This window comes from Rhineura floridana, chromosome 22 (assembly GCF_030035675.1).
Source record: "Rhineura floridana isolate rRhiFlo1 chromosome 22, rRhiFlo1.hap2, whole genome shotgun sequence".
Lineage (NCBI taxonomy): Eukaryota > Metazoa > Chordata > Lepidosauria > Squamata > Rhineuridae > Rhineura > Rhineura floridana.
Window position 1 is genome coordinate 17,900,655 of NC_084501.1, and position 26,110 is coordinate 17,926,764.

The 26,110-nt window shown below is 49.6% G+C and overlaps 2 protein-coding genes across 4 annotated transcripts in view; both read left to right on the forward strand.

The window, feature by feature from the left end:
• The window catches only part of ADAM15 (ADAM metallopeptidase domain 15), a 36,523-nt gene extending 24,851 nt beyond the window's left edge, over nt 1-11,672 (forward strand). The window contains exons 19-25 of one of the 3 annotated variants that reach the window (XM_061606657.1): nt 1,235-1,376; nt 2,588-2,638; nt 3,048-3,153; nt 7,481-7,558; nt 8,835-8,894; nt 9,976-10,091; nt 11,529-11,672. In XM_061606657.1, the coding sequence (XP_061462641.1) occupies nt 1,235-1,376; nt 2,588-2,638; nt 3,048-3,153; nt 7,481-7,558; nt 8,835-8,894; nt 9,976-10,091; nt 11,529-11,589 (614 nt within the window). In that variant the 3' untranslated portion in view covers nt 11,590-11,672. The remainder of the gene's footprint in view (nt 1-1,234; nt 1,377-2,587; nt 2,639-3,047; nt 3,154-7,480; nt 7,559-8,834; nt 8,895-9,975; nt 10,092-11,528) is intronic. The other 2 variants (XM_061606658.1, XM_061606659.1) reach the window with 2 other exon arrangements.
• Nucleotides 11,673-15,359: 3,687 nt separating this feature from the next.
• The window catches only part of EFNA4 (ephrin A4), a 31,604-nt gene continuing 20,853 nt past the window's right edge, over nt 15,360-26,110 (forward strand). Inside the window, exons 1-2 of the mRNA XM_061606661.1 lie at nt 15,360-15,382; nt 23,261-23,557. Coding sequence (XP_061462645.1) covers nt 15,375-15,382; nt 23,261-23,557 — 305 coding nt within the window. The 5' untranslated portion in view covers nt 15,360-15,374. The remainder of the gene's footprint in view (nt 15,383-23,260; nt 23,558-26,110) is intronic.

Consider the following 26,110-nt stretch of genomic DNA (forward strand, 5'->3'; position numbering starts at 1 on the left):
GGCTTTCGCTTTGCTCTTTCTAAATTAAAAAACTTGGAGGCACTCATAATGCTTAGATCCAGAAAGTGTGTAACAGTAAAAGGTTCCCCACCCTCGAAGAACACATAAACACACACCCAGGAAGCTGCCTTCTAATGACTCAGACCATTGGTCCATCTAGCTCAGTATTGCCTACACTGGCTGGCAGCGAGATCTCCCGGGTTTCAAGCAGGGGATATTCCCAGCCCTATCTGGAGAGCCCGTGGATCAAACCTGGTACCTTCTGCATGCAAAGCAGGTGCTCAGCTACTGAGCTATGTCCTTTCCCTGTACACCCCAACCACCCCCTGCAGGGTCGGCGTTTCTGCCAAAGGCCCCCTCCAGCTGTCCTTTTTATTGTGCATTCATAATTATTGGTGCTGCTGATGGTATCAAGGCAGCTATGCGTTGCTCCGCTCTCAATACTGTTTGCACCTGCAAAAGTTCCAGGGGGGAGATCCTGCTTTATTTCCAATTGGCACATGCCCCGTTGCTTCCGGCTGAATCCCCGTAACTTTCCAGGCTGCAAAATGTTCCGTTTTATTATTTTTTTCTACTGCTTTGGTTGCACAAGGGTGCCCCTCCGGGTGGCAATCCTGTGGTAACCCTGCGGAATCACGGCAGAACGACTCATAAAGCGGGATGATGTGCGGACGGTCCAGCACTGTTCTGGTGCTAATGCGCTGTTACTGCGTCCATGGCATTTTGCGAAAGACAACTGCAAAAAAAAAGTGGGGGGAAGCTATATCAGTCTGGAGGGACCCTAAGATACCAATTGCAGGAGAAGCTCAGGATCAGGGCCGGATAATCAGGAAAAAAGCCTATTATAGTATCATAGTAGAGTTGGAAGGGGTCTATAAGGCCATCTAGTCCAACCCCCTGCTCAATGCGGGGATCCAAATCAAAGCATTCCCGACAGATGGCTGTCCAGCTGCCTCTTGAATGCCTCCAGTGTCAGAGAGCCCGCTACCTCTCTAGGTCATTGGTTCCATTGTCGTAGGAAGGGTTAATCCCCTGGGCTCTCTTGCTTTGGGGAAGCTCATTGTTGTTTGGTGGATGTTCATAGCTGGGGACAAGGCCTCCTTTGTCGACTGGAAGGCGTGGGACAGGCCCCTTCCTCGGAGAGCATACCGCCTGGTATGCAGCCTTAGGGGCTGTGAGTCTGCCGGGCACTGAAGAACACACTGTCTTCTCTCTTCCCCCCCCTCCTTCCCAGCGGGCAGCACCACCTCGACCGTCTTAGTGCTGAGTGTCCTGCTTGTCGCCCTGGTCCTGGCCTTCGGGCTGTGCTTCGCCAAGCGGATTGGCCTCCACAAGCGCCTCTGCAAGTTCGGCAAGGGCACCAGCTGCCAGTACAGGTAACATCGTGCCCGCTTCTCCCCCCCTTATTCTCTTCCCCAGTGTCCCCTCCAAATGACTCCCCTAGCTTTCCGCTGGTGTCCCTTCGAAATGTGTCCACAAGCACAGATACTTTCCTCCGTGCTTCCCCCTTTGTCTAACAGCCCAACCTCTTTCAGTGGGGCAGGGCCACATCTGCGCCTTACATCGGAAGCACTGTGATACCCCTTGCAAAAGTCATGGCTTCCCCCAAAGGATCCTGGGAACTGTAGTCTGTTAAAGGTGCTGAGAGTTCTTCGGAGGCCCCTGTTCCCCTCGCAGAGCTACAATTCCCAGAGGTCACTGGGAAGAGGGATAGATTGTTAAACCACGCTGGGAATTGCACCTCTGTAAGAGGAATAGGGGTCTTGGAACAACTCTCAGCACCCTGAACAGACTACAGTTTCCAGGATTGTTTGGGAGAAGCCATAGCTGTTTAAAGTGGTATAAGAGTGCTTTAAATGTCTGGTGTGGATGTGGCCCTGCTTTATGGCTCCGGACCTTGATATCTTTCAGAGCACCTCTCCTGCTACGAACCTACCCAGATCCTCTGGTCTTCATCTGAGGCCTTCCTTGGGTCTCCCTCGCTGAGGGTGGTTTGGAGGTTGATGACAAGGAACAGGACCTTTTCCGTTGTGGCTCCCAGTCTGTGGGATGCTCCCCCCAGTGATGTCCACCAGGCTTTGTAATTAACATTTTTTGTGCACCGGGTTTAAATTCATTTCTTCTCCCAAGCGTTTGATGCAGTATAAAGAGTTGGCCAATGGCCCATTTCAGGGGTGTGCGATCTCTGTCCTTCTAGATGTCGCTGAACTACAGCTCCCATCATGCCCAGGCACCGGCCATGCTTGCTGGGCCTGCTGGGAGCTGTAGTTCAGCAACATTGGGAGGTGTTTAGTGAATTTCATTTTATGGGTTATGTGCAATGGCTTCATTGGAATGTATTACTTTCAGTGGGTCTACTCTTAAGTAGAACTGAACTGGATCCCACCCAGTGATAATTCTTGCCCTGACCTGCACCTTATTCTCACTCTGCCCGTCTATGTTAACATTGATTTACTCCCCCACCCACCCAGTGCCACTCGCCCATCTCGCTCTCCACAAAGGGACCTCTCCGGTAAACCTAAAGCCATCCCCACCCCCAGTTCACACCCTGCTGTGCAACACTAACTGTGCTCCCCTCACCCTGCAGTGCTGAGACAGAGTCCCGGGTGCGATTCCTCCGCCCAGCTGAGCAAAGAGGGTAATGTGGCTGATCCTGAAACAGCAGAGTGTTTTTGTTTTAAAATGTCTACTCTTTGAAGCTGCACTTTGCTACCCATTTTTCCCCTGAATGAAATGGTGGAGGCTCCTTCCCTTCGGTGCTGGTTGAATCTTGCCTCTGATTGGTGATTTTTTGTAATGATCTCCTTGGGGCTGTCTGTTGCTTTTCCACGTGTGTCTTTTCACTCCTCCCTTTTGCGTGGAGTGCAGCTGTCTAGGGGGGCAGGACTGCATATGTTCTAGACCGTGGGCAGGGAACTTTTTTCAGCCCAAGGGCCACATTCTCTTCTGGATAACCTTCTGGGGGCCACACGCCAGTACTAAGCCAAAGGCAAAAGTGTGCTGGTCTCTGTATGTTGGCCTGTAATATATATTTTTCTCCCAATCAGGATCACACAGCCAGAGCCTCGGAGTTACAGCCAGGCCCCTCCGGAGCGCCCCCGTCCTCCACAGTGGAGGCAGAACACTGAGCTCCAGCTCATGCCCACTTGTAAGGTAAGCAAGGGTGCCCCACTTTCCCTGGTGGAAGGGGCTTCAACCACCCCTGATTATTGCCAGGAGTCTGATATTGACCCTGGCACAACCAGGCAGGACCTTCTGTGCATTTGCGATGGACGAGAAGACCCCCCCCATTCTTGCGATTGAAATTTGTTTTAATTCTTGTGTTTTAATATTGTGTTTTAGATTTTATAACCCACCCTGAGACCTATTGGTAATGGGGGGGCTATTATTATTATTATTATTATGCTGAAACAGACATTTGGAAAGAACAGGAAAAACAGTTTTGTTTTTGTTTCTTACGCAACAATTTCCCCCCAAATATACAGGAGGTGGATTTTAAATTATGAAGCTCTTTTGCCCCAGTGTTACCAAGTTACCTTTCTCTGAATACGATGGATCCCAGGAGGGGTGGGGAGTTTACAAAGCAGAAATGGAACCAGAACATAATAATTGACCTTACTCGGTATACATAACTTCCAAACACCTGGTTTTCAAATGTTGTTTCTGGTGATAACTTGGTATCAAATTTTAAGATTTTTGTAAATTTTAATTCTGAGATTGCAGTAAAATTTAGTAAAATTTGTGTGTGTCGAGCTGTGTGTGTGTGTGTATTGGTTGCCATGGTAGCCTGTTGCCTGCAGCCTGGGCTGTTGCTGTTGGTGATGGTTGGCAGGGCTGTGGGCTGTTGTGGTGGGTGATTGTGGGAGTGGTTTGTGATTGCTGGGAGGCGGGGCTTACAGCAGTTACCCTGAGTGTCTCATTAGATCCTCTCTGGTGTGCATCCTGGAGCTGTTGCTATGGGAATGCCTGTTTTTTGGGGAGGGGGGAATTATTTGAAAATGAACAGCAATTACTTTTTTTGCACCAAAGGAGACAAGCTGCTGAAGCTGCTCCCGCCCCTTGCAGCATTTTATGCTAAATAGAATATATGTACATTTTAATTACTATAATTATTAAACACAAAACTCTAAAAACTAAATTCTATATGCTGATATCATGTAAACATTAAATGCATTCAACTTTGTTGATAGTTTTGAAATTCAAACATCTAGAGCCTAAATTCATTCTGTCTAGAGATCAATAAATGTGTTCTAAATATTAAATACATACTGTACAAAGACATTCAACATCATTCGATGCAATATTCATTTATTTATTGCTTCTATATTCCACCTTTCCTCCAAGGAGCTCAAGGTGGCATACATATTTCACCCCCCACGCGTTTTGTCATCACAACAACCTTTGAGGTAGGTTAGGCTGAGAGGCCGTGACTGGCCCAAGGTTAGCCAGTGAGCTTCATGGCTGAGTGGGGATTTGAACCCATGTCTCCCAGATTCTAGTCCAACACCCTGGCCACTATGCTACACTATCGTTCCTTTTAATTTGCAAAATAATCACAGTTCTACCAAACCACGTATATTTCATATACAACTAAACCTCAGATACATTTAAGTCTATATTTCACCCTAATATGAATAAACACAATATTTTAATATAATCTCGGTGACATACACTGAAGCTCAATTTTAAGCATTATTCCTGGGAAGGGCACTTCACAACCTGGCCTCCAAATGTGGGGTATTGGCTGAAAAACAAGAAAAGAAGGGGATGAAATGGAGTATCCTGGAAGCAGGTATGACTGGCTGGAAGGAGCATGAACAGGAGCACTCTTGCTGGGAGGTGTTGCAGCGCCCCACTTCTGTATTTGTTTAAGTCAGAAAGGGGATCTAATGCATCTATGAGGAAAATCTCCCCAAATCCTTCTCCCTGTGGAAATGGCTCAGAATAAGAGGCAAACCTTCAAAACAAAAGGATTTCGGGGTTGTGTGGCTGGAACACGCCCCCGGTGACTCGCCACCATTGTAAACAGCAGGTTGAAGGGTGCGTAGGGCTGACTAAGGAGAAAGTCCTGAAGCGCCCTCAAGTGGCCAGAGAGTTCGTGCAGAATCCTTAATGAGTGAAAGTTTATTGCAGAAATGGGGCACATTGTGTTCCTCTAGATACTGTTGGACTTTGACTCCCATCAGCCCCTGCAGCATGGCCAATGGTCAAGGTTGATGGGAGTTAGGAGTCCAACAGCATCTGGAGGGTCACAGGTTGCCCCTGTTAGAGTTTTTGGTGCGTGTGTGTGTGCATGTGTGTATTGCAGCGGAGTGTAGAAATAACTGGTCTGTTAAGACTGGGTCATGGAAAGAATCAAGAAACTTAAGGTTTATTACTGCAAAGAGGTAAAGGCCTACATGTTGAAGCAGCTGTGAGGCTTCCACTCAGGGAGCCGTGACTGACTGAGGACAAAGACAGGAAGAGAAGGGAGGAAGGGGAGGAGCAAAGCCTGCAAAAGCAACAAACGCTTTAGAGAAGGAAATCAGCAGAGGGAAGAACAGATTGCCTTTCCAACCTGTTCCTCTGGTTCAGGTTACTTGTAACCTGCATTGATGCTTTACTCCCAACAGCCCATTCCCTTTCAATCTGCAGCCTGGGAGACCAGGGTTCGAAACCCCACACACCCATGAAACTCACTGGGTGACCTTGGGCTAGTCACTGCTTCTCTGCCTCATGAAAACCCTATTCATAGGGTCACCATAAGTCAGAATTGACTTGAAGGCAGTATGTTTACATTTTTATAGGGGCTGTTTCTGGGGTACAGCAGGCTGAAAAGTTTGGCATGTAGGAAAGGGAACCCCGGTTCCATGTCCCAACTCCCTGAAGCCCTGACCACCAGCCTTCCTGGCTTCTGAGCTGTTTTCCCTCTCCACAAATTGCCCCAGATTCAAGGTTTTGCATACATCTATAAGTGGCGGAACCTTTTTTTTTAGTCAACCTAAGCAGAGTTACAGAAACCAAGTTGCAAATATTGTGGGTGGTATCCGATGGAGTCGTTCCATCAGGCCTTCTGGCTGCACAGGGGAACTTCTCCCTCCCCTCTTTCCACGTGCATCCTCCCCGAGTCGCGTGCGGGAAGAGAGCCAGTGCGGCATAATGGTTTGGGTCCCCAGATGTTGCTGGCCTACAACTCCCATCCGTCTCAGCCAGCATGGCCAATGGACAGGAATAATGGGAACTGGAGTCCAGCAACATCGAGGGACACAAAGATTGGGAAAGGCTGGCTTAGGGTTTGAATCCCCGCTCAGCCATGAAGCATACTGGGTATGACCTTAGACCAGTCACTGCCTCTCTCAGCCTAACCTACCTCGCAGGGTTGTTGTGAGGGTACAGTGGGAAAGGGAGAACTACTTACATCACCTTGAGCTCCTTGGAGGAAAGTTGGGATATAAATGTAAGAAATAAGGGAGGGGGGGACTTCCATTGTGCAAACAGAAATCCCTGCCTGGACAGAATTGCTTTGCTGATTACTGCCCTCAGACTTTAACTGATTTTAATATTTCATGTTTAAATTGTTGTAACCCACCCTGGCACCTCGTGAAGGAGAGATAAGAAATCTAATAATTCATAATAATATTTAATAATAATAAATGATACAAGTGTGTGAAATGTCTGTGGCAGTGCCGAACGTGTTTCCTGTTTTCTTCCCCCTCCCCAAAATATAATGGGTTCTATCCTATGTTTGTTTGCTTATTGTTTTATTGTTAAATTAATATCCCACCTCCCTCCCAGAAGGAGCCCAGGAAGGTACACAACAGATGATAAAACCCTGGAAACATCTTTAAAAATATATTAAAAAAAAAAAAGCCTTTAAAAATGTCTTAAAAAGAAAAAGCCTTTTAAAACATTTAAAAAAAACAGTTCCAATACAGATGCAAAGGTTAGTCCTACGTAGAGTAAACCCATTCACTTGACTTTTATGACCACTGTTTTCAGTAGGTCTACTCTGAGTGTAGAACTTAGTTGGATCCAACCCAAAAATGTGACCCCAAAACTCCCTTCCTGAATTCTGGAAGCCCCTTTCATTCCCTTTCCAAACCAACCTCAGTTTGGTAAGGGTTGGCTCTTATGTTTGCTTTAGATACTCAGTGGAGCTCGAGGCACTCTGTGCTTGCACTGGGGCACCCCTTTCCTACTTATTGCCCAGGGTGTTCCATAGCTGAGGCCCTGCCACGGAAACGTGGAGCAGGTTCCAGGACCGGACCGGGGCTCAGAATGAATTCCTGGGCCGACGTGAGATTTGGGGGCGTCTCTCTGGGTTCCTTTCTCTCCCTCTCTTCCCCCCCCTTGCATGCTGCATGGTTGCATTTGCATGAATGTGTGGCCCACATATCCCTAGCTGTGCATGCTACTAGCCTGAACAATAACACCCTCTATGCATCTCTCTCTCTCCCCCCTCTCGTGTTTTCTCGCGGCTCTCCTTTCTGTCTCGCTGCAGCCTGATCCCCTTGGCACTACGCGGCCTGACCCGCCGTCCAAGCCTCTTCCGCCTGACCCGGTCCCAAGGGGTCAACAGGTAATGGTGCAGTAGGGGGAGGAAGGAGGGGAGGGTCACAGCTGGGGATTGAACCTGTGGCCTTCTGCATGCAAAGCAGATGCTCTGTCACAGAGCCACGGCCCTTCTCCAGTATCAGAAAACAGAGCAGACCCCTGAAGTTGTCTTATACTAGGGATCGGGGACCTGTGGCCCTCTGCCAGGTGTTGCTGGACTCCCAAGTCCCATCGTCCCAGACCATTGGCCATGTTGGATGGGGCTGATGGGAGCTGGAGTCCGACAAGATCTGAAGGACCATGGGCCCCTCATTTCTGCTTGACACCTCTATAATTGCATTTAATATATGATCCCTGATTGGTTGGGACATATGTGTAAGACAGAGTGGAGAACCTGTGGCCCTCCGGATGTTGGCCATGCTGGCTAGAGCTGGTGGGAGTTGGAGTCCAACAAGATCTGGAGGGCCACCAGTTCCCCCATCCCTGCCTTATACCTAGTTAGATCCTTGGTCTGCCTCTCCCAATATTAACTACTCTGGAAGGCAGTGGCTCTGCAGTGCCTTTCCTAGTGCTGTTTCCTAGGATCAGTTGTGGGGAGTTTGTGGCCCCAGCAAGCATGGCCAGTGCCTAAGATCCTTCAAATTGGGGATGCCAGGGATTGAACCCAGGACCTTCTGCATGCCAAGCATGTGCTCTGTCACTGAGCCACACCCCTTTCCAGTGACACAGAGGAGCAATAGGGGAGAGTTGAACAAACCCGATGGCTAGCCAACGTGGCACCCTCCAGATCTTGTTGGGACTATGACTCCCATCAGCCCCCCAGCCAGCATGGCCAATGGTCAGGGATGATGATGGGAGTTGTAACCCAGCAACATCTGGAGGTCCATACATGCTCCCCATTCCTGTCCTGGACACATGTCCCAACCAATCAGGGATCATATATTAAATTCCCTTACAGAGGTGTAATGCCAGCATGGGTGGTCCTTGTTGGGACTCCAGCTCCCCTCAGCCTCAGCCAGCTTGGCCAGTGGTCAGAGATGACGACAGCAGTTGACATCTAGCAACATCTGGAAGGCACTGCATTGGCTAGCCCTGAACTAACCTTCTGTAGGTTCATCAGCCAATGAACCTCTCTCCTTTCTATTAAGCTACAGTCCATTCCCAGACCTGATTAGTGGGTGCCCTTGGTAAGCAAGGCCTCGCCTTTTTGCTAGCACTACTCCCCCAACATACAACCCTCAACTTCTTCTTCCTTACCTGAGCATGTATTGCCTATGTCTGTACCTCCTCTTTCTACCCAGGACAGGCCCGCGCCCCCCATGCGCCCGTTGCCTGCTGATCCCATTCCTAAAGATGCTCAGGTAACCTGGTGCTGTTGTGCCATTCCAGGTGGCGATGGCCCTTTTGGAGAGGGAGGGGCGCGTGCTCCGTTTGGGAAGGAGGGAAGCCTGAGACAGGTGGAGCAGCGGCGAGAGGCACAGGAGGGTCTCAGTTAAGGTCCCAATTCTCCGACAAAAGCCGGGGGCCATCTTGTGTTTTTCCCGTCTGATGGGACAGAGGTCTATCCTGTAACTTTCAGGATGGATTCGCCACTTCCCTTACCAGCTCTCGCCATGACGTCTGCCCGGCCAGAAGCTGTGGGAGAGAGCCCTGGCATGGCTGCCTGCCAGCTGCACTTCCTTGAGTGGAGCAAGGCATTTCTGGCAGTGCGGCTGGTGGGAAGCTCGGGAGAGGGCCTTGCGGTCCTGAGGGGGGTGCGGCGTTTCTGTCCTCCTTTCATCATCCTGGAACCCAGCGGGACCAACCAACGGATGTCGAAAGAATCAGGACAGACAATAAGGACTTTTTCACACAGCACAACTGTGGAACTCACTTCCACAGGAGGCAGTGATGGCTACCAACCTGGAAGGCTTTAAAAGAGGATCAGCCTATCAGTGGCTAGTAGCCTCCACTGTCAGAAGCAGTAACCCTCTGAATCCCAGTTGCTGGGAGTCGCAGGCAGGGAGAGTCACTCTTGCACTGCGGTCCTGCTTGCGGGCTTCCCATTTGGGACATCTGGTTGGCCACTGGGAGAATGGGGTGTTGGACTAGGCGGTTCCACTGGCCTGATCCAGCCAGCTGCTGTTGCTTTCTTACATTTTTTTAAGCTAAAGCATGACAACCAATTCTAAGACCTTTGGCCCCTTTGCACAGTTAATTCAAGTGAGCGGCAGTCCCCTCCCAAAGATGTCAGAGAAATTTCTGGGACACCTCCGCACTCTCGGGTTATTTTTCCAGCAGGGGGTTGATATCCCACCCACCTAACAAACAGCCCCAAAAATAAATGTTCGGCACTGCTCTTGGCTCGGTGGCCTTGCTAGAGTGCAAGGGGGTGCAGAAGCATTTGAGCCTGGATTGCACCCCCCCTAACTTGGGTTTGCTGTCTCGCTCTCCTCCATGCAGCCCCCCGGTCTGGCCAAACCTCCGCCTCCCCGGAAACCGCTCCCTTCGGATCCTCCCCGAGCTGAGCTGTGCGCCGTTCCCAGCTATGACCTTCGGGCCCAGATGCTGCCTTCTAGGTGAGTGGGAGGATGGGAGGGGAATGCTTTGGGGGGCAGGGGGGAAGGACCCTGCTGGCCCGATGGGAATACGGAAAACCATGTATGTCTTCAGGTTAGATAGGAACCTGCCTTTGCCTAATGGTTTAACTTGGTGTGTCTGGCTCAGTGTTGACAACACTGACTGGCAGTCTCTCTCCTTGAGTTTTGAGGTACCAAAGAGGAAGAGACAGCATTTTATCTGGTATATTTCTCTCTTTCTCACACACACATATATCCTCTGACGTGTATTTCTTTTTATGGAACTTATTTCCCGTTTCTGGCACGCCTTTCTACACTTTTGCCGCAACCTCGAGGTGACTTGCAACATGCGATAGAATAATATCACATTGGTGCAAATAATTTGTGAAACAAAGACAAAACACAACCCCAGCAGTAGCAGGTTAAAATGGCCAGATAGTCCTTCTGCGGTATATCTTCCGCACAGCTAACCCACACGGAGCCCCTCCCCTCCCCTAATTCTTCTTGATTTCCCAAACCAGCTGTGCTAGTTGGACCTCCCTGAATTTGAAATCAAGCTCTCTCTCTTTCAGGGTTTCTCTAGATCTAGGGGTCGGAGAGCCTCCAGATGTTTTTGGATTCCAGCTTCCTATCCGCTTCAGCCCAATGCTCAGGGATGATGATGATTAGAATTCATATTCAAATAAATTTAAGGAGTTGCCCAGGGCAGCAAATGTAAAACCATACAACAAGAAAAAGGAAAGCATATTTGAGACAGCTAAAAGCATTCCAAAACGCTACAGTCGGAAATATTCTAAACCATAGTCGGAAACATTCTTTCGTCAGTGATCTCTAGGTTGCCAGGAAGAGTCCCCTTTAGCCATCAAACGCCTGGGGAAACAGGAATGTTTTCAAAGTCGTCCTGAAAGTTAATCGTGATGGAGAGATGCAGCTCGCTCTGGAGGGCATTCCACAAACACTGAGCCATCACTGAAAAGACCCTGTCATGGGTCAGCGCCAACCAGGCAGCGCTCAGTGGTGGCAGCGCCACCAACAAGGCCTCATAGAATCATAGAGTGGTAGAGTTGGAAGGGGCCTATAACCCCCCTGCTTAATGCAAAAAATCCAACTTGAAGAACACTTGACATATGGCTATCCAGCTGCCTCTTGGATGCCTCCAGAGTCCACCCCCTTCCCTAATGTTTAGTCGAAACCTGTAAGCTTCCTGTAACTTGAGCCCCTTATTCCGTGACCTGCACTCTGGGATGATCAGGAAGACATCCTGGCCCTCCTCTGTGTGACAGCCTGCCGGTCGTAGGGTCCGAAATGCTTGTAGCCCAGCAACATCTGGAAGGCCTCAGGTTCCCTAACCCTGCTGTAGTGAATTTTTTAAAGATGTTGTTCTGATGCATCTACCCTCTCAATGCCAATCCCTCCCTTCTTCCTCTGTTGACTCAGGCCTGCTCCTCCTCCCCCTTCTACGGCGACCGGACCATCGTTGCACATCCATGAAATCTAATCTGGCCGGCCCAGGCCCACGGACTCTTAACGGCGTGCCGCCTTCTCCAGCCGAAACAGCCCAAATGAGGACAACCCCCCCAAGTCCGTCCTTGCTGCTTGCTTTGCCGGCTGCTTCGGCTGTAGATTTTAGGAGAGGACTGCCTGACATCCTTGCCCAGACAGGGCTGTTTGCTGTTTTGTTTTCCCGGAAGTTGGACTCCCAGCTTGGCTGAGACGCCGCCATTTTGGCTCAAAGCCGCTGCCCTGCTTTTGGTTTTGGAATCTGGATGCAAGGAATTCTGGAGAAAGGGGGGGGGGAGTCTTTGCACTGGTGGGTTGAAGGAGTAAACTCCCTCGGTGAAGGGGTTTGTGTGAGTGTGTGTGTGTGTGTGTGTGAGAGAGAGAGAACACTGTGTGTGAGTGTGTGTGAGAGAGAGAGAGAGACATTCTGAATATATTCCCTAAGGGAATCTGCCCCTCACCAATGCTGGCTGGAAATTGCCCATAACTTTTCTTCTCAATAAAAATGGACTGGCTCCATCATGTTCCCCCCCACCAGCCTCTTTATTTCAGTGTTTTTTTCCACCCCGGGTTGGGGCTGACCACCAGGAAGGCTTGTCTAAAATTACTGATTGTTTGAAATATTTCTCGGCTGCACTTTCATAAAAATTCAGCAAGGCGGTATGCCGCATACAAAATTACAACGAGATTGAAGTTTTAGAAATCCATAAATACCAGAAGTTCACATTGCAAAACCCATGGTCTGAACAACACTGTTTTTTTAGGAGACATCGAGAAGAAGGCTGGAATGATTCCTTCCGATTTCTATTGGCAGGGAGTTCCACAGGGCAGGGCCTGCCACACTAAAGTCCCTATTAAAGACCAGTCGAATTTCAGGGATGTGGGCGAAGCGCCAGAAGACCCCAATCAGAGGGTCTTGGTGATCGAGGTGGAGCATAGGGAAGGCTTGCTTCTGGATGATTCTGCCTCTGCCTTCTAACACTACGAATGCACCAAGAGACGGAGGAGTTGCCACCCATTGCCGCCCGCCTCCATTCCTTCAGAGCAGGTGCATTGTTAGTTGAAGTTTTAAACGGCAGCAGGGGAATGGCAGAAGATCTGGGTCTCTGCAAAGGAGTCAGAGCCCCTGTGTCCACCCCCCGATAAACATGGCTTCCCCCAAAGAATCCTGGGAATTATAGTTTGTGAAGGGTGCTGTAAGTTGTTAGGAGACCCCCCCGTTCCCCTCATGGAGCTACAATTGCCAGAGTTTTCTGGGAAGAGGGATAGATAGTTAAAACACTCTGGGAATTGTAAAGTCCATGAGGGAACTAGGAGTCCCCTCGGCATCCTTAACAAGCTTCATCTCCCAGGATGCTTTGGGGGAAGCCATGATTGCTAAAGAGTCAGTGCTTTACCAAATATAAATAAAATCAGCAGATGTGCATAATCAAATTACATGTTGAAATTGTAGTTCTGGGCAGGCTGTCCTAAATAAAAACATTTTTTAGGAAATGCTGAAAACTACAGCGAAGGCACTTACCAAATATCAGTGGGCAGTGAGTTCCAAAGAGTAGGTGCTGACATGGTGAAGGGTTGGTTTTTTTCCCCTTGCAAGTGCAGAATAAACATTGTGTAGCACTTGTGAAAGTGACTGTTTTACAGCTCCCAGCAGCCAGCATAGCCAATGGTCAGATTTGCAGTCTAGCAGCACATGGAGGGCCACAGTTTCCCCATCCCTGTCCCAGCCACATCTTCCAACCAATCAGGGATCACACATTAAATGCACTTGTGGAAGTATAAAGCCGGGATGGGGAACCTGTGGCCCTCCAGATATTATTGGACTCCAGCTCCCATCAGGCCCAGCCAGCATGGACTGTGGTCAGGGATGGTGGGAGTTGTAGTCCAGCAATATATCTTGGAGGACTGCAGGTTCCCAATCTCTGCTTTTAGAAGGCATTGTGCATTCCTTCACTTACTTCAACATGTGGTAAACTAGCTCTGCTGCATGGTTAATTCTAATGTGCGGCTAGACACATTTTGTGCAGTGTCAAAAAGTGTGTGCAGTGTGAAATAAGTTTTTATGCAGTTGGGTGTATGGGATTTAATAAGGAGCCAGGTAGCTTCTAAAAAAAAATAGATGAGAAAAGAAAAAAAGAAATGAACCTTTTAGATACTATGAGACAAATGACTTAACTAGCTGGGAAGTGGGCGGTCTGCTGGATGCTTGTGCAGTAGGGGGAAAAAGCTTAGAAGAAGCTGTACTGCCTTGTTTTGGGGACCCTCTTCCTCCTCCTGATGAGGGGGTCCGTGAACCTCTGCCCCCAAGTCCTGTCCTGATTGCACCCTTGAGGTACAGATATAGTGGCAAAAGTTGGTGGCCGGATGACCTGCAGTGTCAACATTTTTGATAGCTTGTCGCTAGGGGGAGACATTTGGTTCAGTTAGGATTTGAATGTGAACCCTCCCGAATTTCTGGAACGATACATGACACCGATACACAGCGATCCTTTGGCATTTTGTGATGCAGTTCTCCAACCAAATAATGGTGTGCATGAGGGGGAAGTGTGATATTGGGGGAAATGACATAGGAAATTAATTCTTTTAGGGAAACCTGTTTGTAGAAATGTGTGTATCTGGCAAAACTGCACGCAGAAATGTATTGTTGCACGCCACCCCGATCTCCGAGTGGTGAGAGATCCCCGGGGGTCCCTGCGCTTTCCCAGGGTTTGGTTTCCTTGGAAAGAAGGTCAGCGGAGTCTATGGTGTTCTGATGAAATATGGTTTATTTACACACATTCCAACTGGAGCTTAAGATGGAGGAGTTCAAGGCATCAGCGGTCCAATAGATCTTGCTTTTCCATCAGGCTTATAGGAGGCACCTGGGACCACCTGTATGCAAAACAGACGCTCTAGGATCGGCAAAAGACCGATGAGTTTTTGTGTGGACTTCAACTGGCTGCAGAAATGGGCAGGGCTGAACTTAAGACTGAAAAAGAAGAGATCAAAATGGACAGGGTGTGTGCGCAGCCTCGCTCAGCCTCGCACAGTTTCCATCATCTCTGACCGCTGTCTGTGCTGGCTGGGGGCCAGTGGGAGATGGAGTCCAGCAACAACCGGAGGGCGCAAGGTTGGGGAAAGCTGGGAGGGCTTCCGGATCCCCTTGCCAGAGAGCCACTTGCGGCAGCTTCTTTGGCAGCTTTTGTGCTTTTCCCTTTTTTAAAAGCAAATTGTTGTTACGTTGTTATTCCAGTAGGTAGCAGTCCAGCACAGCCTTCCATTGTGCACCCTCTCTACTTCTATATATCCGTAGAGTTGCCTGGTTTGGTCCAAAAAGATTTTTGAGACAACACAATAAGCAAAAGCAATGAGTTGTGTCTGTCTCAGGGGTCAGCCTGAGCAAGAGAACCTCCACTGAGAGGCCCTCCCTTCTTGCCTCTGCCACCTAGGGACGGGCAAGCATGTCAACTTCAGCTTCCCTCGTTTTTCCAGTTGTAAGTTTGCTTGACCCATGGTGATCTTAGTCCACGTGAACATTTGTATGCATTTTCATTCTCCTGATATACGTGTTCTCATACACAACTGTGCCTAGTCGGAGCATTTTTTGCAAGCATCCTCCCTGTAACAGAATGCACATTTTCATGTCGATTTTATTTCACAGACAGACGTTTGTCCGCATTGTTTGGTTGAATAGCTGCATCACAACATTTGGGAGCAAGTGCAGATTTCGAAGGAGATTTGGTGCGAACGTACGGTTCGCGTGTTGTTTCAGGAAGGACCACTATGGGAAATTTGCATTAAAAAATGCAAAGGTAAGAGTGTCTCTCCCAACCCTGCAGTCACCCCTGCCCATTCACTGGCCCTCTCCCTCCTGGGCCCCGATCCACAACCCTGCCCAGAGGTAGAGAAGTCTGGAAAGCCTGTCACTCCTTTTCCTTGCTCCTTTTGCTGCTTACACACTCGGAGAACACAAGCGAAAAGGCAGTAATAGAGCAAGGGGGAGGGATTTCTCAACTAGGGCACTTTGGGGTCCGTAGTGGGTAGAGATGGGAAGATCTGTCAACGTTGGTTCTCAGTTTTGCATTTTTCAGTCTTAAATTCAGTTCCCCACATTCAGCAGTTGGTGATCTTTTTTTTTTTTGAATCCTCATAAATTCTCCAGCCTTTCAGTGCAATTTCTCCTAATCAGCACAAATTTGTAGGCAGTTTTGACTAATGTACACATTTTTGCAAAGCTATTTCCCCTAATATAAAGCATTTTGGTATGTTATCTTCACTCATATATTCATTTTGATGCACACTTTCCCCTTCTGTATGCATTGTTGTAAACATTGGTTGGAGAACTGCATCGGACACTTAGAATAGGTGCAAATTTCGAAGGGTGGCTGTGTTTCAGTTCTCATATTGCTCTGGAAAGGGCAAATTTGATAGATTCAGAATGAAATGCGAACTGAATTGAAATTCTCCCCTTCCCTAATGGTGGGCCCCCTGCTTGGATGTGGGCCCTGGCAGATGCCCAGCAATGCTGACTTCTGGCACCAGCCTTGCCTCCCTTGTGTTTGTACTATCTGGAGTTGCCACACACCTCCCCTTTTCCCTCGGGCCAACTGCGGTGGAGAATTTGGAGCTTCCTGTTCTAGGGCCAGAGTGTGGGAAGCATCTTTTCTGAGCAACGTTTCCTTAGGGCAGGGGTGGAGAACCTTTTTCAGGGCCGCATTGCCTTCTAGGTAACCTTCCGAGGGCCACGTGCCACTGGTGGGCGGGGCTAGAGGCAGAAGTAGGTGGCACAAGAGATGTAGACTTGACCTTTGTAACGGTAGGCTAGATTTTCCCGACGCTCTCACACACACCCCTCCCTGGCCTCCATCCAGACAAGTGAGAAGGCTCGTCGGAGAGTTCGTGGACACATCCTAGCCAGGCAAAATCACCCAAAGAGGGTGTGAATCAGGGCCAGTGAGGGGCGTGGCCTGGGAAGAAGGGGCATGGCTTGGGGAGGGGTGTGGGCTGGGGAGAGACCCAAGGGCCAGGTGTAAAGGCCTGGAGGGCCAGAGGGCCCTAACCCTTGTAATATGGTTGAAGCATTGGTAGAATTTCACAGGGAGTACAGTTTTGCAAAGAGTCCATGTGTGTGGGTGTATTATAACATTTATATCCCACCTGTCCTCTGAGGAGCCCAAGGTGGCGTACAGACATGATGCTCCCCCTCTTGATATTATCCTCACAACGACCCTGTGAGGTAGATGAGGCTGAGGGACAGTGGCTGGCCCAAGGCCATGCAGTGAGCTTCGTGGCTGAGTGGGGATTTGAACCTTGGTCTCCTAGGTCCTAGTCCAACACTCTAACCCAGCCTTTCCCAACCAGTGTGCCTCCAGATGTTGTTGGACCACAATTCCCATATTTCCTGACCATTGGCAATGCTGGCTGAGGCTGATGGGAGTTGTGGTCCAGCAACATTTGGAGGCACACTGGTTGGGAAAGGCTGCTCTAACCACTACACTGCACTGGCTGTCCCACTGGTTATTACACACTCAGGAATGCATATGTATATACACACGTGTGTGTGTGTGCTTGCTCCACCCCACATCCCTAGGTGAGCTCCGGCTAAAAATAAACCGCTGGCCGCAGGGTGCCAGGGCTCAGGGCTTTCCGTCAGCACGTCGACTGCTTCCTGGCCTTGCACTTCGGCATGAGCCGTGTGCGACTTCCACAGTTCAAACACCACCTTCTCCCCTCCCCTCGCTGTGAGAACAAAGGTTCCCTTGTGCAGCCACGAAGTTCCATCTTTATGGGCCTTTGCAACCCTGTAATTTCACTGGGTACGTGACTCTCATCAGGAGCCCTGGCTACGCGGGCACAGCCTGCATCAAGGGCCGGCTAGCTGAGATTGAACGAGGCCATTGGTGCAGCTGGTTTGGGAAGGCGCTGCCTACTCTGTTGGATCTGGGGGGTTCTCGGGGATGGAGGCGGTAAAAGAGTGGGATTAGCAATGACCTGGTTTTGTTGGGGAAGGAGCACCCTGTGTTTTTTACTCAGGGCTGCCCCTGAACACTTCCTTACATGGGAAAAGTTATCATCCAGAAGAGCTTGTAATCATAGGGCATTCTTTGCTGTGTTTTAGAATGTTTTTAATTGCAATTGTGCTTTGGGAGTGGTTTTTTTAAAAACTGGTCCCAATTTAACATTAGTAATGTTGCAAAAATGACTGAAGTAATGACAACAGAAGATTTATGTAACGTTAAAGTTGACAACGAGGACACTGAACTTGTCAAGGATTATTAATACCTTGGCAGAGTCATTAACCAAACTGGAAACAATAGTTAAGAAGTCAGAAGAAGGCCAGGACTGGGGAGGGCAACTATGAGAGAACTAGAAAAGGTCCTCAAATGCAAAGATGTATCACTGAACACTAAAGTCAGGATCATTCAGACCATGGTATTCCCAATCTCTATGTATAGATGTGAAAGTTGGACAGTGAAAAAAGCAGATAAGGGAAAAATCAACTAATTTGAAATGTGGTGATGGAGGAGAGCTTTGCGCATACCATGAACTGCAAAAAAGACAAATAATTGGGTGTTAGAACAAATTAAACCAGAACTATCATTAGAAGCTAAAATGCTGGAACTGAGGTTATCATACTTTGGACACATAATGAGAAGACGTGATTCACTAGAAAAGACAATAATGCTGGGAAAAACAGAAGGGAGTAGAAAAAGAGGAAGGCCAAACAAGGAAGCCACAGACCTGAACTTAAAGGAAGCCACAGACCTGACCTTACAAGATCTGAACAGGGTGGTTTACAACAGATGCTATTGGAGGTCGCAGGTTCATAGGGTCGCCATAAGTTGTAATTGACTTGAAGGCACATAAAATATATATATATATATATATATATCTGGAAGAGGTGACAGTCCCAGCTCTTTAAAATGAGTTTACAGATGATGGAGGCATGGGGCTGTAGACAGGTAAGTTCTATTCAGAGTAGACTCATTGAAAATAATGGACTGAATAAATAATGATAATAGTTGTTAGTTGCTTTTCTCACATAAGTGACCTATATTAAAAGCAGATAAAAACTAGTCGGTAAATCACATAAACACTTTAAAAAACCAGAAACAATCAAACATAATCGATAAACATCTAAAAAAACCCACATCAAAAACAAAGTTGGTCCTGTTTATTTACTTTGATGGATCTGCCCTGAGGCAGACTAGCACTGAATGCCACCTGTTGCAAATTACAAATTACGTAAAGCCAGCAGATAACGCAACTGATTAGATTCCCAAAGAAGGGGTGTGTCTTTGTTGGAAAGAGCGCAGTTCTGCATAAGGTTAGAGAAAATTGTATATTTCTTTTATTTGTATATCGTTTCATAGTTCAAAAGAAGCCTCTAAGTGGTTTACGGGGTTATCACAAATTGAAACAAAATTACACATTTAAAACAACGCAAAACATTTGAAAAGATCGCATTAAAGGTTAACATCATAACGTTAACATTAAACATTATAAAAACAAAAACTACACATTTAAAACAATACGAAGCATTTTAAAGATCACCTTAAACTTCAATGTAACCTAAAATAACTAACGTGATAAATCACAGTCACTACTAGCAGATCAAAACATGAATATAGCAGAAAAACAAACAACCCCACCCACCAAACCCATGAGCGTGTGGGTACAGGTAGCAGTATCCATCCTGCTGCTGAAATAGCACCGCTGAAGCAGTGGCGGTGGCTGATTCCATGTCAGCAGGGCAGTGAATCCGCTCTGGGTTTTAGTCCACACTTTCAAGCACCAGCACCTTAGACAGCTCCTTCAAGTTCAGACGAAAACCCAGAGTGGATTCCACTGCCCCACTGACACGGGGCCACCAGCTGCCACTGGCTTAAATTTGTAAAAAAAACAACAACTATGGGTTGTCTATAATGTGAGCCTTACTCAGAGAAGACCCATTGAAATGAATGGACATGCCTAACTTTGGTCCATTTGTTTCAATGGGTCTACTCTGAGTAGGACTCACATGGCATACAACCCCCCATATCTTGTGTTTTCTCTCTTTTTGTACTGGTAATATTTTAATGGCATAAGAATAACTAAATGAATCAGGGATAGGGCTGGCGCCAGGCATGACTGGTCCCTCGGGCACCAGCCTGCCCCGGGCCCATGGCGCCTGCCCGCATGTGGCATCTACCTCTCTCACTGCGGTGAATGCTGGCTGTAATGTACGCGCATGCCTGCCATCAACCAAGATGGCAGTCTAGGCTTCCCTAAGGAGCTGATGCCTCCGCCACCATCTTGGTTGATGGCACACATGCACGTTATGTGTCCGCGCATGCCTGCCATCAGCCACTTAGGGAAGCCTCAGCTACCATCTTGGTTGATGGTAGGCATGCACATGCACCATTCACCACAATGGGAGAGGCAGGTGGGGCGTGCAGGCAAGCATTGTGGGCCTGCGTGGTCATGGGGGGGGGACCCTGGGAGCGCCCTCTTTGTGATCCGTGGCAGGGCTGGGAGCCGACACTGCCATGGAACGGGAGCACTACCCACCCTCTGGCGCCGGCCCTGATCAGGGAAACCTGTTAATGGGGGAAGCAGCCCCTGAAGCCTGATATAGTGAGAGTCTGACTTAGTATTGTGCATTTCACTATTGCTGTGGAGGATTGCTAAGGAGTTGTTTCTCTGCATGGATTCCTCCGTTTTGATTGGATTCCTCCATTATTTTGTTCTTTGTTAGTTCTGTTTTAATTAATTGAAACTTCCTAGGAACATAGGAAGCTTCATTCTGTTGAGTCACCCCATTGGTCAAACTAGCTCCTTATTGTGTACCCTGATTGGCAGTGCTCTACCACTGCAGTGTGGCCCTTCCTGCAACTGGAAGCTATTTTGTCAGTTTAGGAGCTAATTAGGAGATGGACAACCTGTGGATCTCCAAATGTTGCTAGACTCCAGCTCCCGCCAGCCCCAGCCAGCACGGTCAATGATCAGGGACGATGGGAGCTGTAGTCCAGCAACAGCTGGAGGGCCACAGGTTCCCTGTCCCAGACACATGTCCCAACCTATCAGGGATCACATATTAAATTCACTTACAGAGATGGCAGGAGAACCTGTGGCCCTCTAGCTATTGCTGGACTCCAAGTCACCCCAGCCAATGATCAGGAGTGATGGAAATTGGAGTCTAAAAAAAAAATCTGGAGGGCCGGCGTTTCCTTGTTCTTGCTTTAGGGTAAGGGACCATTAAAACTTTAATCTGTTTCTAATGCTAGGGCTCACAACTGGAACTTGCAAAGTGATGTTAACGACAAGAGGATCTCTGAGCCCGTGCAAAGTATTCTTCCTTTGGAGTCCAGCTTAAAAATCGGGGGGGCACAGGTCCTCCATCCTTGCTGATGAAGGTAGTGCATGCTTACTGTCAGGGAACCAAGGGAGAAGGAAAAATAATACATTCTTTTTTAAAAAAAAAATTGAGCAGAGGGGAGGCTTTATTATTGCTAAGAATTTGGGCCTGTAAAAAACAAAACATTAATCACGCTAAACGCTTCAATATGTTCAGGATAAGTCTAAAAAAAACCTTCCCAATTTTCTGCTTGGCCTAGAGGAGTAATTGTATATGCAAGATGATGATAATAAAATGTCGATTTTATGACGGGGATAATGGGCCTCGGGCGGAGGGGATATCCCAGCAGCCTGGCGTTACTCTTTTCATTGGCCCTCTCTGAGACGCTGCGTCCATCAGGGAATTGCTTTGTACGATGTTTTTTAAACCTGTTTTGGTTTTTTTAAAAAGACATCTTTAAAGATGTTTTGCTTTAATGTTTTTTAAAAAAATTCTTTAAATATGTTCTAGAGTGTTTTTCATGTTTTTGTTTGATGTCCTGGCTTCCTTCCGGGAGGAAATGGAATACATATAAAGAAATAAATGACACTTTATGGAGAAGAGTTCTCCAGTTCAGTGGTTCCCAAAATGCTTTTTTCCCCCTCCTTCCACGGACCACTTGAAAATTGCTGAGGGTCCTGGCAGGCCACTTCAGGATGATTTTTTTTCTGCCACTTTATAGCAACCCTAATAGCTTCTTTGGTTTCTTAATTTTGCAAAATGCAATGAAAATTCAGTGTGAAAATTCAGCGCAATAGTTGAGGCTGCCTCCCGTCTTCAGCCACAAGTCCCCAGATAGGCCGCGTGGACCACCTGAATGAACTTGCAGACCGCTGGAGGTCCGTGGGCCACAGGTTGGGAACCCTTGCTCTCTTTTGAAAGGTGGTCAGATCCAAGTCTAGTTTCAAGATAAAGAATCCGAACGAGGGGAGAGTTTGAGGGTCCTTGAAGATGCTCGTCCATGGTGATCACCTGGATGGCCGGCTGAACATGAACATAGATCACCTGGTCTTAAGGTGTGTATGTGCCATACATATAAAACATCCACACCATGCAAAGAATCCTGGGAATGGTAGCTTACCCCTCACAGAGCTACAATTCCCAGCACCCTTAAGAAACTACACTTCCCAGGATTCTTGGCGGAGGGGGCAGGAAATGTGCTTTAAATGTATGGAGCTGTAGTCTTGTTCCCTAGCTGTGGTGACAGGTCTTACTATGTCATTCAGGGATGGGGGAGCCTGTGGCCCTCCAGATGTTGTTGGACTCCAGTGCCGGTCATCCCTGGCCCATTGGCCATGCTGGCTGCAGGGGCTGTTGGGGGTTGGAGTCCAGCAATAGCTGGAAAGCCATGGATGTCCCTAGCCATGCTGTACACCTCGGTAAGTTCATTTAAAATGTGATTCCTGATAGATTGGGACATGTGTCTAGGGCAGGGGTGTGTCCCTCCAGATGTTGAATTCCAACTCCCTTCATCCTTGACCATTGGCCATGCTGGCTCCAGGGGCTGATGGGAGCTGGAGTCCAGCAACAGCTGGAAAGCCACCGCCCCCACCCCACATTTCTATAAGTTTGCATCTATACATCGCATGCACACCTTTTACGCAAATCTGTGACCTCTCTTTTTGGGCGAGGTATAAGTGGTAACCCCACACTTGGGGGGTTGGGGGTCTTGGGCTTTACGGTTGCCAAAGGGTGGGGGATGTGGTAAACGCACAGGGACAGCAAAACGCTAGGGCTTTGTTCTATGCGCTTGCATCCCATGCTGTTCCTACTCAGCGTAGACCCACATAAATGAATGGACACGACTAACTTAGCTCCATTCATTTTAAAGGGTCTACTCTGAGTAGTGACAGCATTGGATTCAAACCCTGTATCTCCTTCTGGGGCTTGATGTGCTGGAACCCTCTGATTAAACTCCCCCCTGCCCCCTCATGTGAATGTCTGTGGATCCAGTGGCTGTGCTCCTAAAAGCACAGGAGCAGCGGCGAGCCAAGAACGTTGGCAACCCACCCCTCCCCAGCCATTCCGACTTGACTTGCATAATGCTTGAATGAACGGCGGCGCTCGAGTGCCTGTACTAAAAGCACAGGAGCAGGGCGGGCCGAGAACGTTGGCAACCCACCCCTCCCACCCGAGCCATTCAGATTTGCGCTGCATAAAGGCATGAATGAAAGAACCCAGAGAGGAGAGGGAGCGAGCCAGGCTTTCTCAGAGTGCCGCGGGTCTCGAGGGGTTAATCCCAAACTATTCTTCCCCCCCTTTCTTCCTTTCCTCTTCGTTGCTACTTTTTAGCCCCCCCTTCTTTTCTTTGCAGAGCTCCGGCCTCTGATTGGTGGAAAGTTTGGAGCTGGCAGCGGCCGGGGGCGGGGCTGGCGCGGCACCTCTTTCTCCCCCGGCGCGGCTCCCTCTCCGGCCGGGGCCGATCCAGCGCGCGCTTGGCCGGCCACTTGCCCCGACGGGGGCTGGCTCGCTCCGGGGTGGGGCAGAGCGGCGGAGCGATGCGCCCGGCTGGGGCGCTGCCTTGGGGGCTGCTGATGTTTTGGGGGGCCCTCCTGGTCCAGCAGGTGCGCGGCCTCCGCCACAGCGTCTACTGGAACGCCAGCAACCCCAGGTAAGCGCGCGGGCGCGCGAGATGGGGAGGGGGTCGCTCCTTCCCCTCGAGATTCGGAGACGACTCGCTGCCGCTTAGGCCTTCGCTGCGCCCCGGTCCGCGTCCCGGTGCCTTCCCAAACGAACCTTCCATCCACTCCAGGCCTTTAATTCCGCCTCCGCCCCAGACTAGATCTCCAAATCTCCCCCGTTTGTTGGACGTCCTGGCCGTCGCGGGGATCGATCTCTTTTCCTTTATTCTTTTCCTTTGGGTTGTTTGGGTCGAGAGCGAAAGGAGTGCAAAAAAGAATTCCCCCCCCACACCCCGGGTTATTTATTCCTTGTCCCCCCAAAAAAAATTGGGGGTTCGGATCCTGCTTCGCTTCACGCCGTGCGCCCCAGGCCTGAGATTATTGCTCAGCTCGGTTCTTCCCGGGCAGGATCTGGTTAAAGCGGCCGGGTTTGCGGGGGGGAGAGGAGAAAGGAAAGGGGATGAGGGGTTTGCCTCTCCTCCTCCTCCCTCTTCTTCGTCTTGCGCGCTCAGCATCTCCTTTGTCTGGAAGCCTCCCAGGTGCCGCCCCCCCTGCCATCCTAGCCCCAACCCCCCTTTGGCTGCCGGTTGGGGGGGAGGTCGCCCGAGTAGCCCCTCCCACCCCCTTCCCACAGTGCGCCCCAAATCCATTTAATTTGGACTACCTGCCAGGAGGGGCCATCAGCCCTTTTTTCAGCGCTGCCCACCATTTTCTATACATTTTTTTGAGGTTGATGGTCCTCAAAAGGTGGCTGAGTTTGGCCTGGGGTTTGCCGGAGCCTCTTTGTGCCCACAGGCCCAGTTGCTTTGGTCTTCCTGGCCGCTTTCTGGTACTTGCAGGCCTCTTTGCTTTGTCCTCTCCTCCTTGGGCCCACAGATGCAGATTTCGCTCACCCTGCCACCCCCCAGGAAGGGGGCTTGGCTGCAATCTCGATGGCGGCGTTCCCCGTTCAGGTGTCTTACTGAGCCAAGCTGGAGCGGTTGGCCTTTCCACCCCTGGCATGAGAGTCTTCAGGCAGTAGCTCAGTGGTAGAGTTTCTGCTTGGCAAGCAGCAGGTTCCAGGTTAATCCAATCTTCCCCCTTCCTCTGCCGCCTGAAAGAGCTGCTGCCAGTCAGTATAGACACTGCTAAGCTTCATAGACCAAATGGCTCGACTCAGGAGAAGGCAGCTCCCTATGAGTGAGAGGAAAGTGCAGAAAGCAACCCTTGACGTTTCTCGCTAAGGGTGCAAATGTTGTGTTTTTTCCTTGTGGGAGGGGTAGGAACACTGATGGGGGGGTTTAAAGTGTTTTCAACTGAACATCAGGAAAAACTGTAATGCCACACAACGATGGAACCAATGACCTGGAGACGTAGTGGGCTGTCCGACCCTGGAGGCATTCAAGAGGCAGCTGGGCAGCCACCTGTCGGGAATGCTTTGATTTGGATTCCTGCCTTGAGCAGGGGGTTGGACTTGGTGACCTTATAGGCCCCTTCCAACTCTATGATACTATCATTCTAAAGTGACAGATTTGAAAGCAGGCGATGCGATCCGCTTGGCTCTTTCAAGCCTGGGCTCCAAAGCAACGCCGATCTTCCTGGGCCCCCTTCCCTGTGCTTTCTGGTGTGTACTCTGCATGTGCCTAGAGGCCCCATCTGTCAAACCGGCGTGGAGTTTGGGCCTTGTAAACGAGCAACCTTGGCTCAGCCGTGGTGAGGCCCGGCGCATAGTTGAAGCCCTGTGTGCCGAGCGAGGATGCCTGGGCCCTGGTGCCAGGATGTAATCTGGATTCCTCCCCCTCGTATTGTCCTGAGCCTTATCCTTTTTTTTCATTCCTTACTGGGGCCCACCCGGGGAGGCAGGGGGCGAGTCTGGGCGAGTCTGCGGGCGAAAGGGGGGAGCGCTGCGCTTCACAGGAACATTCCAGTTTGTTTTCCTCTTTTTCCCCTCTCTCCTTGACGTGGGAGATTCAGGTTTGTTGGCGCTTGGGCTTTGAGCCTAGCCAAGCCGGCCTTGGGAGTGCCATGGAGCGACTTGGCCGCTGGCCCAATCAGAATTATAAATCCCGAGAAAGGATGGCAGAGAACGCCGGACTTGGGAGGGTCGGCGAGGGTCTCCCTGTGCCAGGCAGTTTGGCGTGGGGAATCCGAGCCTGCGCCCTTGTCTTCAGGCACCCGCCCCGCCCCACATTGCTGTGAGGCCTCCTTCTCACGGAAGAGGGGTGAGAATCAACCTGGGCCTGGCTTGTAGGAACACAGGCTGCCAGTGGAGACTTGCAGGAGAACGTCAGAAGTGCCCGGGAGTTGAATCGGACCCAAAGGCCTGTGTCGTCCAGCAGCCTGTTCTCGCAGGGGCAGACCAGATGCGTCAGTGGGAAGCTGGCAAGCAGGACCTGAGCACGACTGCGCTTCCCCTCGCTTGAGGTCCCCAACAGCTGGCATTCAGAGGCGTTTTCTGGGGAAAGGGTGCTAGGCTAGGTGTGATGCAATAGGATTCTTATAGCTCTTACCCACGGGTGGGGGACCTCAGGCCTAGGGACCGAGCACAGCCCTCGAGACCTCTC